The 11490-nt window shown below is 44.2% G+C and overlaps 1 protein-coding gene across 2 annotated transcripts in view; it reads left to right on the forward strand.

Annotated features, from left to right (window-relative positions):
- Positions 1-10980, forward strand: part of OAF (out at first homolog) — a 32357-nt gene extending 21377 nt beyond the window's left edge. For both annotated transcript variants that reach the window (XM_069948561.1, XM_069948560.1), the window contains exons 3-5: positions 2147-2281; positions 3354-3534; positions 10077-10980. In XM_069948561.1, coding sequence (XP_069804662.1) covers positions 2147-2281; positions 3354-3534; positions 10077-10354 — 594 coding nt within the window. In that variant the 3' untranslated portion in view covers positions 10355-10980. The remainder of the gene's footprint in view (positions 1-2146; positions 2282-3353; positions 3535-10076) is intronic.
- The last annotated feature ends 510 nt before the right edge of the window (positions 10981-11490 follow it).

An 11490-nucleotide genomic window follows, 5' to 3' on the forward strand; every position in this document is an offset into this window, starting at 1 on the left:
AAGTGCATTTAAAATGCACCGACGTTTATTACCACTGTAATTTTTTCTTTTTTGTGCAACATATTGGTGTAAAGTTTATTAGTTATGTGGTGACACACTTATGGTCACACAGTTACATGTGCCTGCACAATACATAATATCAGCAACCAAGGAGTTTCCCTTAGTTGCTGGAGACCTTGCTGCAAGTTTTTTTTTTTTTTTTTTTACATAGTGTGTTGAAGTTTCTCTGAACCTGGTTTGACCTTTTTTTTTGCAAGAGTTTCTTTGGAAGAGACATATTTAGTGAAAAGAGGAGGTGGATTGACATTGCATGAGGTTTATGATGTGGCAGGAACTCTCCTTAACAGCATTGTGACTCAGCTTGAACTTTGGAAAGCTGGCGTGTCCTCTCCCCATCCCTCCATCTCTGTGTGTTCTGCTGGTCTCTCTCCTTCCTCCCGCTCTCCTCCACCCACACTGTATTTGTGTTCTCCTGTGTATCTGCAGGTTTCTCAGCGCGGTGTCGTCAGGGTCTCAGTAATGTACGGCAATGGGAAACTCATTAGAGAAGTGTAACCCTGTCCTGGGCTGCTGCTGGCCGGGCTCCTCTACTCCCACTCTTAGGTCAGAGAGAGACGTTTTAGCTTTTTCTGCCAGATTTTTCATGAAGAGAATAACGTGATCTGAGGACATGGGCGGCTGGAGGCTTCATGAGCAGATTCCTGGGGCTATTGTTCTGTAACCGGATACTGAAGGGAAAATAACACATTTCTGGCTTTTCCTTTTAGACATAGATGGATATTCAGATAAAACGTTCACCGCTCCCCAGTGTGATTCATTTTTTTTTTTCTGGTATATATGACTTTCTGCTATTGCTTATTATTCATCATAAGTACACGTACAACCGGTGTCCTCAGGGGCTCCACAGTGACCAGGTTTATGGTCTAAAAGAGGATGGATAAAATAAAACAGCATATTTTATCAGAATTTCAATTATGATGTAATAATAAAGGAAATGAAACTCAACTGCCCTGATCATCCATAGCTGCTGATCCGATGACTCCTGGTCCCCACCACTCACTGCTGTTTCTTGGTTACTTTGACGCCACAGGGAATGCCCATTCAGCCAGATATAACATAGGGGCCTTGCCTCAGCTAGTGACATGCTGAACGTGCAGCTCCTGTGGGGTCATCACATGATAGAAAACAGGAAGCAGCATTGAGCAGCAGGGACCAGGAAATGTTAAATCAGCAGGAGTATCATATTATTATTTTTTTATTTTTTTTTTGGAATATCAAGGATATTATATGACAACAAAATGTAATCAGAAGATTAGTTTGTATTTTGTTGATTACCTGCACTGCTTGTACCTTCATATAGCTACTTTTAATCCAAGATCTGGTGATGCAGTTATTGTCATAAAAAAACTGATAAATTGGTGTTGCCTAGTGTGTGTGTGTACCCTAAGATTGTGACGCCCCTCCGCCGCCCATCATCCCCACCCTCTTCACCATTAGGAATGCCCCCGGGCAGGATTTTTCCTATTCATCACTTGTCTGAACACTGAACAGGTGCCTTAACGATCAAACACATTTGCAGTGTTAAGACAGGTGAAGAATAGAAGAAATTGTTCTAGGGGCATTCCTAATGATGAAGAGGGCAGGGAGGAGGGACGAAGGGGTGTCGCAATCCTAAGGCATGTGTACTTTAGGCCACACCAAATTGACACAGGGCTGCAAGTTTGAAAGTTGTTCTTTAGGACAATAACTGCATCACCTGCCGAATGGACCCCAGGACAGATCTCTGATTAAAAGCAGCTATCCGGAGGTACAAGCAGTTTGTGGGGGTCAGATTGTGGGTACAGAGTCACTTGATTTTTTCATTGCTTTTGTGTAATGCTGTCCTGCCCCTTTTATGTCATCTGCCCAGATATCCATCACGCTAAAGCTTTTGTCATCTCTGTAGCCAAAGACGTGGAGGTAATTCTGCCAATTCAACCCTCAGTTTAGTGGTCACTTCTGTGCTGCAAATTACAGGCCTGGGATTGGACTCTTCCTCCTTTTTGGAAAAGAATTTTATTTATTTTTTTAGTGTATTATTTTTAACATTAAGTGTATCAGTAACTTAGACCTCACAGTGAATGTGGTCTATCATTGTCTTTTTCAGGAGGTGAAAATTTTTCGGATTCTGATTCTGGGGGAATTAGAGCGAGGACAAAGCCAGTTTCAAGCTCTTTGTTTCATTACTCAGCTGCAGAATAATGAGATCATCCCCAGCGAGTCTATGGCCAAGCTGCGACAGGTAAGGGTATTACACAGACAATGATGATGATGATGTACAGAAGGAGCGCCTCCTGCTATGGTCACAGATCGCTCACTTTTCACCTACAAACTTCTCTAGACACATGTGCTCGAGGCCAATTAACCAGTTGTGTAAGGCCCGGCACTAACTGATTCTTGCCTTTTCTTTCTTTCTTTTATTTTAACTTTTTTTTTTTTTTTTTTTTAACTTCTCTGTTTTTTTAAAGACTAGTGCATTATAAGTAAATGGAGTGGAGTACCATGTAATAAAAATGGCTTCCTTTAAACATCCAGCATATATTAACTGTCAGGAAATTGTTAGGCTTTTTGAGTGCATAAGGTCCTTACATTAAGACATTCTTAAAGAATTGTTGGAATTTCCTGTTCCAGCTGATTCTGATATTTAAAGGGGGATGTCGATGGAAAATGGAATGTTAAGATTGACCTACTCTTCTGTGAATTATCCTTATGTCCAAGTATAGTCACACATATAGTTACAAAGCTGTGCTTGTTCCATCCATTAATAGTGGGAACTGTCAAGGTTCTGTGATGATCTTATTGCCGCCAAGTCAGATGGAGCCTCCATTGGCAGTGTGAATATAACCTTATGGTGGACAAGTTGCCCCCTGTTTAGGTATAGGGTTCATGGAGTTTAAAAAAAATATAAAGTACCTACAGTATGTGTCTGAATGTTCATCAGGTTTTTATCAGGTGTCAAACTGATAGTTTTGCAACAGCTGGAGAGCCTGAGTTTGGTATACCTGATTTAGGCCATATCCCTATATAGTGTGTGAAGGCAGAAAGTAATTACAGCACTGAGATATTGCTTTACTGCTCTCCAGACACTGCTCTGTTTGCACTAATCAGGTGACTGCTTTTATTTTGCAACCTACCTTGCAATAGGGTAATCCACTGTGCGGTCCTAGATTCTTACTAACCATTGGTTTTACTTGTCATCCAAAATTCCCTACAGGAGAAAAGGAATTTATGTGCCATATGTGTCATATCTGCCATATAAATGTATATGCAATTCAAATAGAAAGACCTGATTTTAAATAGTTTATTCCTCATAGAAAAATCCACACACCGTGCGTCAGGCAGAAGACATGAGGGGATTTGAGAATTTACCGATGGATGTAGCTGTTAACTTTACTAAAGGTATCCAGCTAAGCTCCCACATTCACAACATCTGCTCCGAGGCCAGAGAGGCCATCTATACAAGACAGGAAGATGTCAGGGCATGGCTAAAGAAAGGTAAGCATCTATATATTTACCAAACATTTAGTTTTATTTGTAATTCTGGAAATCACCTGGGTCAATGCCAGTCTTCTTTTGGCTGACCCCTTCATATTCCTGGCGTGGATGTAGAAATGGCCGAGGGGGGTAGAAAACTACCTTATCAACAGAAGAGTTTATTGCTAGAATGAGATTGACGAGGAGATTGCACTTTAAAGTGTACGTATAACACAACAAAATACTGCATACTAGAATCATCTTATTGGATGGCTGTTATCTTTAACCCCTTAAGGACAGAGCCTGAAATGGCCTTAATGACAGAGACAAATTTTATGAATATGACCAGTGTCACTTTAGTCATTAATAACTTCGGGATGCTTTTACCTATCCGGCTGATTCTGAGATTGTTTTCTCGTGACATATTGTACTTTACATTTCTGGTAAATTGGAGTCGATAATCATAACAAATCTTTATGAAAAAAACCCAAATAATGTGAAAAAATGTGAAAAACTGCATTTTTCCAACTTTGAAACTTTTTTGCGTATACAGAAAGTGGTTATACCACATAAATTATATATTAAATAGCATTAGCAACATGTCTACTTTATGTTGGCGGCATTTATTAAACGATCTTTAATTTTTTTTAGACAATAGGAAGCTTAAAACATTAGCAGCAAATTTCCAAATTTTCAGTAAAATTTCAAAATCAGATATTTTTAGGGACCTGTTCAGGTTTAAAGTGTATTTGAGGGGCCTGTATGTTAGAAAGCCCCACAAAGCACCCCATTTCAGAAACTGCACCCCCCACACTCTGCAAAAGCATATCCATAAAGTGTTTTAACCCTTTAGGGGAGTCACAGAAATAAAAGCTAAGTGTGTAAGAAATTTGAAAATTTTAATTTTCTGTGCAGAGATTTTATTGTAATCCAATATTTTTCATAATTATAAACCTATTACCAAAGAAATGCACCCAAATAATTATTGCCCCGTTTCTGCAGTTTATAGAAATACCCCATATGTGGCCCTATTGCGCTATTTGACGCAACCACAAGCCTCAGATACAAAGGAGCGCCTAGTGAATTTCAGCGCCTCCGTTATATTTGGTCATTTCTGACTGTACCACTTCAGGTTGGCAGAGGCTCTGGGGTGCCAAAACCTAAAAAACACCCCTAAAGGGACACCATTTAGAAAACTACACCCCTCAAGGAATGTAACAAGGGGTGCGGTGAGCATTTGGACCCCACAGGTGCTTCACAGATTTTCCGAACAATATGGCGTGAAAAAAGAAAAATTTATTTTTTACACTAAAACGTTGTTCTAGCCTTCAATTTTTCATTTTCTTAAAGGGATAAGAGGAAAAAAAAAGACACAAAATGTGTAGCGCAGTTTCTCCCGAGTACGGAAATACCCCACATGTGGCGATAAAGTGCCAAGGGGGCGCAGGACGAGCCTCCAAAGGGAAGGAGCGCCAATTGGCTTTTGGAAGCTGAATTTCACTGGAAAGGATTTCAAGGGCCATGTCGCATTTACAGAGCCCTCGTGCTGCCAAGACCCTGGAAACCCCCCACAAGTGACCCCATTCTGGAAACTACACCCCTCAAGGAATCTAACAAGGGGCACAGTGAGCATATGGACCCCACTGGTGACGGGCACAAATGTGGAACAATGTGACGTAAAAGTAAAAAATTTCATTTTTTCACTTTCATGGCACAAATGTGCCCGTCATCAAGGGGTCCATATCCTCACTGCACCCCTTGTTAGATTCCTTGAGGGGTGCAGTTTCCAGAATGGGGTCACTTGTGGGGGGTTTCCAGTGTTTTGGCAGCACGAGGGCTCTGTAAATGCGACATGGCGTTCATCATCCATTCTAGCCAAATCCAACCTCCAAAATCCAAATGGCGCTCCTTCCCTTTGGAGGCTTGCCCTGCGCCCACATGGCGCTTTATGTCCACATGTGGGGTATTTACGGACTCGGGGGAAATTGCTCTACACATATTGTGTGTTTTTTTCTCTTTTAACCCCTTGTGAAAATGATAAATTCAAGGCTAAACCAACATTATAGTGTAAAAAATTTAATATTTCATTTTCACGCCACATTGTTCCACATTTGTGCCCGTCACCAGTGGGGTCCATATGCTCACTACACCCCTTCTTACATTCCTTGAGGGGTGTAGTTTCCATAATGGGGTCACTTGTGGGGGGGTTCAACTGTCTTGGCAACACAAGAGGCCTTTTGAATGCAACATGGCCCCTTAAAATCCATTCCATCCAAATCCAGCCTTCAAAAACTAAATGGCGCTCCTTCCCTTCGGAGGCTTACCCTGCACCCGAATGGCGCTTTATGTACACAAGTGGGGTATTTCCGTACTCAGGGGAAATTGCTCTACACATTTAGTGTTTTTTTTTTATCTTTTAGCCCCTTGTGAAAATGAAAAAATCATGACAAGATTAATGATTTAGAGTAAAAATTTTACAAAAATTACACTAAATGTTGGTCTAGCCTTGATTTTTTCCATTTCCACAAGGGGTTGAAAAAGAAAATTAACACAAAACGTGTAGGGTAGTTTCCCCTGATTACGAAAATACCCCATATGTGGGCATAATGTGCCATATGGGCACAGGGCAAGCCACCAAAGGGACAGAGCGCCATTTAGAGGCTGGAATGGAGGATGGAGGCCATGTCGCAATTACAAAGCTCCTGTGCTGCCAGGTCAGTAGATACCCCCGACAAGTGACCCCATTCTGGAAACTGCACCCCATAAGGAATCTAACAAGGGGTGCAGTGAGCATATGGACCCCACTGGTGACAGGCACTTACGTAGAACATGTGCCGAGAAAATAAAAAATACCATTTTTTTCATTTTCACGTCCCAAATGTGGCCGTCACTTGGGGGCCATATCCCCGCTGCCCCCCTTGTTAGATTCCTTATCGGGTGTAGTTTCCAGAATGGGGTCACTTGTGGGGGGTTTCTACTGTCCTGGCCGCACAGAGGCTTTGTAATTGCATCATGGCATCCTCTAATGGGAATGGCGGCCATACCTATTTAGCTGGGAAAAAGGGACAATTCTAATTTATTTGGGGGTATTAGGCCAATTATTAGTTTATAAGGTTGGAAATGACAGGTGTCCATCAAATTCAACCTGTGTTGATCCAGAGGAAGGCAAAAAACCCTCGTGAGGCAGACGACAGTAGCCTCATCAATGGGAAAAATTCCTTCCCGACTCCATAATGGCGATCAGAATAATCCCCGGACCAACGTGACCCCTGAAATAGGAATAAGGGACAGAATATAGATAATGTAGAACCCCAGTGATGTGTGGTGCGCCTTGAAGCGATCCAGTATGCAGAGGCCGGGGGGATCAGGACAGGTGTCACACTGGAAATGGTGTCCTTCCTGATCCCCCTGTTACGCCACACTCTGCACTTCTTCTGGGGTCTCCCGTTCTCCAGTGTGGGGGACGTCACCTGGAAAATGTTGTCCTGGTGCGATACGGGGTCCCTCATATCCAGAAGCGCTGGGTCCGCTCCATGGCTGCTAAATATTAGGGCTCTATTACTGCTTCTGATATGTTCGGATCGTGCCGCAAGCTACAGTAGCTCGGGCAGTGAGGGACCGGAAGAGGGGGTGCTGGTATAAAAGTTATCCCCGTACAGGTGGTGGTAACCTTTATCCAGCAGTGGGAAGATCAGTTCCCGGACGATCTTCCCACTTGTTCCGAGGATGGGAGGGGAGGGGAGTGGGCATCTGGGGCTGGATTCGGGTGTTCCTTCCTACATACACTCTAAGGGTACATGCACACTGCGGAATCGCGACAGATAACCCTTCGTGCATTCCGCAGTTGGCACCCGCCGGCGGACTGATGCAGGCGCACGTCTCCGTCCGTGTCATAGACTCCATTCTATGCACGGGCGGATTCCGCTCTCCGTCCAACGTGTTCATTCTTTGGATGGACGACGGAATCCGCCCGTGCATAACATGGAGTCTATGACACGGATGGAGACGCGCGCCTCCATCAGTCCGCCGGCGGGTGCCAGCTGCGGAATGCACAAAGGGTTATCCTTCGCCATTCCGCAGTGTGCATGTACCCTAAATCTGTAAGTGTACCCAGAGGTACTCTCACAGAGTTTGTAGAATTTCACACCATACCGTCATCTCTTATTGGGACGGTACTGGCGGAAAAGACGTGTCTGGGGGGCAGCGTACGCTACGCTACCCCCAGACACGTCACTGGATGATGAGGATGAATGGAGGAAAGAAGGATCCCCCCCCATTCATCCTCACTGGCTGTTTCGGTGTCGGAGGCAATAATAACGTATCCCTCTGACACCGAAAACACCCTGGGGGCCATCTTTATATGGGGACTAGTATATGGGGTATGTAGTGGTGTAGTGTCAAACTTTATTCAATGTAGTGTGGTGTAATGTAGTGTTTTTTACGTGTTTTTTTTACAGTAAGTATAAAAAAAATCTACGCCAACAAAGGAGTTGCTGATAAATGCCACACTTATGTGCGGCACTTATAAGCAGACCGTGGCAGTAGAATATAGAAAAAAAACACCCTACGCCAAAAAGGAGGAGTTGCTGATTAGCAGCGCACTTTCGTGCGATGCTAATCAACACTCAGCGGCGATAGGGTGCGGAAAATAGAAAAAAAAAAACACTTTTTCTATATTCTGAATATCCCTGTAGCTGCTGATAAGTGTATTACACATATCAGCCGCTAGGGGGCAGCAGAGCGCAAAATCCGGAAAATGACGAGGCTGGAGCCGAAAATAGCCGAAAGAAGACGACGGGGACCGCCGGAAAGACCCGAAGACCGAACGGAATGACGGAGGACGCCGCGAACCCGGAAGCCGCCGATCAGGAGCCGGGGACAGGTGAGTAATGTACAAATACCTGCTCTGGACCCCTCGGCTACCTAGCTGAGGGGTCCAGGGCAGGTATTTACTATTTTGTGGGACTCTGATCGCCGTGCCACCGGCCCGATCGCCGTGAACGGCCGGCCGGCCGTTCACGGCGATCGGGCCGGTGGCACGGCGATCAACATTACTTTTTACAGTAATGGCGGTCGGTGCCGTCCTCGGACAGCACCGACCGCCATTTTTTTCCGGGTCATCGGGTCACCGATGACCCGGAAAGGTTCCGATCGCCGCTATTGGCTGATCTGAATTGATCAGCCTATAGCAGCGATCGTAAGCACGGGGGGTGTTAACCACCCCCCGTGCCGAGAAGCTATGATGGCCTGCTATGATTTATAGCAGGCCATCTTCCCCGACCGCTGTGTGTGAACACGCAGCGATCGGGGAAACATCGGGCGTAAATTTACGCCCTGATGCGCTAAGTACCAGGGCGCCAGGGCGTAAGTTTACGCCCGATGTCGTTAAGGGGTTAAGAATGTCCTTTAAGAAAAAACGAACTTATCTCTTGGCTAATGTGGCTATAGCTGTGCCATGATCTTTATTTAGTGTCAGGAAGCCTATCCTGGGCGATCAGTAAAGCCTTTATCATGTTCAGAGACAGAATACAGATATGTGTTTGAGCTGTTATTATAGGTTCGTTTTCATGCTACTTGAACCACCAGTCTTCAGGGTGGTCCCCAAAGGCTTTTGCCTGCACCAGTAATCTTGATACTTAGATCTTTTCCTAGACCCAAAGCAATAGAGGGCTATTCATAGGGCAGGAAGACGCTGCTGTCGACCATTCTGATAACTTATGATTCAGAATATTGGTTTAGATAGAAGATCAATGGTAGCAGTGGTGACCTGTGATTCAGGCAGTATGTAGTGATGACAGGTTCCCCTTAAAGGGGTAGTGCGGCGCTAAGAAATTATTCACAGAATAACACACATTACAAAGTTATACAACTTTGTAATGTATGTTATGTCTGTGAATGGCCCCCTTCCCGTGTCCCACCCCGCCCGTGTATCCGGAAGTGTGATGTGCATTATACATTACCTGATCTGTGTCGCGCATGTCCTCCATCTTGTGCCAAACGTCATCTTCGGACGGACGGCCGAATCACTGCCGCCGTCCCCCCTCTGCCGCGTCATAACTGTGCTCAGCAGTTGATGACGCGGCAGAGGGGGGACGGCGGCAGCGATTCGGCCGGCCGTCCGAAGATGACGTTTGGCACAAGATGGAGGACATGCGCGAAACGGATCAGGTAATGTATAATGCACCAACACTTCCGGGTACACGGGCGGGGGTGGTGGGACACTGGAAGGGGGCGATTCACAGACATAACATACATTACAAAGTTGTATAACTTTGTAATGTGTGTTATTCTGTGAATAATTTTTTTAGCGCCGCACTTCCCCTTTAAAGCCTATGGAAGAGGTAGGTATGTGACACTCATATCTATGAATGAAGAGAGTGGTAACCACAAAAATGCAACTGTAGATTCTGTGGTCACCATATAGTTGATATGATCATTGACATCTGACTATCTACAGAGTACAAAAACACTTGTTCTTCTCCAGTTAGACTACACTGACAAGGAATTATTCACAGCTGAAAACATTCATCTTGACCTTCTTTCTCCCCTCTCTTCCTTGTAAGGTGTTGATGGCTCCATGTTTGAGGCTCTTCCTCAGTCGGCATCATCCCTTCCGGCTCTAGACCCCTGTAAGGTCTGCTCTCATGACTGGAAGGCCTGCATCTGCTCCTATCGCCTCAGTCTGGAATGGATTCCCTGTAGCCTAAAATACTGCAAAACGCGGGATTCATCCGGCAAAACCACGTCTTACAAGTGCGGCATTCGCAGCTGCCAGAAAGGATACATCTTCCACTTCTATGTGACCCAGAAGCAGCTATGCCTGTGGGATGAGGAGACCTAGACCAGGCTGCTGTCATGGCTGACTTATCTTCACCAGAGTGCCCATACATGAATTAGGACCACAATTTCTTGAGATCCAACCATTACATTCGCCTTAAAGACATTTTTATACTGTGAAGTTTTAGGATCTTCTAAGAAGTAGATCTATGCACATCTACCTTACATTTTTGCTTTTCTCTTATTGTTGAGAAGAAACAGGCTTATCCATATTAATTGCACAATGACTGAACCTTCTCAGCACTCTTACGTGCCTTACCACAAATATCTTGTTTCCTAAGCCCTAGAAGATGAACTGATGTACCAAGTGTAGGTCTCCAGTAGGACATTATGGAGAATACCAGTATTAAAGGAACTGTGAACATCTGGGAATTATTTAACCCTTCTTTTGTCAGAGGGGCCGGAAATCTATTTTTCACTTAAATTCTTGCTGGCCCTGCTGGTAATAATGGGTTAAATGTCACAGATTCTCTGTGTGCCTTCATCATTCTATATAATGTATTTTAATATAGTTCTGATATTTTTGTATGAAGATGCCTTTTTTGTATCATCACGAGTCCAGAAGAAAAAACCATTTGAACAAAGTATTTATCATTTGTAAGATGAATAAACTGATTTTTAAAAGTGCAATGAATTCCTGTAAGTAAGAAAAACGCTCGGAAAGTAGCTCTCCATATGACATGGGTTACAGCCAAGTCTGTGGAGTCGGTAAGTCGCAGCTCCTGCTCCTTCATAAATCGCCGGTCATATACCAGGGGAGTTATTTATCACACTGGCTCAGCAGCTTCTCCCTAATGTCCTACATGATTCTGAGACGACTTCTGAGGGAATAAAGGAATACTGTATATAAAGCAGCTTCTCCTGTGTGTGCAGTGCATGCAGCCAGTCTCCAGCCTCCATGTCCTGAACAACTCACAACTAGACTAAAAGGAGCAGGTGGTCTTTTAGTTTCTAACTAAATATTCACCATACACACAGAAACACTGCTAACAATGCCAGATACCTGTAATATAGAGGTCAGCCATAGTGATATAGAGGGGGGGGGTCACAAATAGTGATATAGAGAAGTCACACATAGTGATATAGAAGTCACACATAGCCATAGTACATACACACACATACACAGCCTGCTGCAGCCAT

The sequence above is a fragment of the Dendropsophus ebraccatus genome, chromosome 12 (genome assembly GCF_027789765.1).
Source record: "Dendropsophus ebraccatus isolate aDenEbr1 chromosome 12, aDenEbr1.pat, whole genome shotgun sequence".
NCBI lineage: Eukaryota > Metazoa > Chordata > Amphibia > Anura > Hylidae > Dendropsophus > Dendropsophus ebraccatus.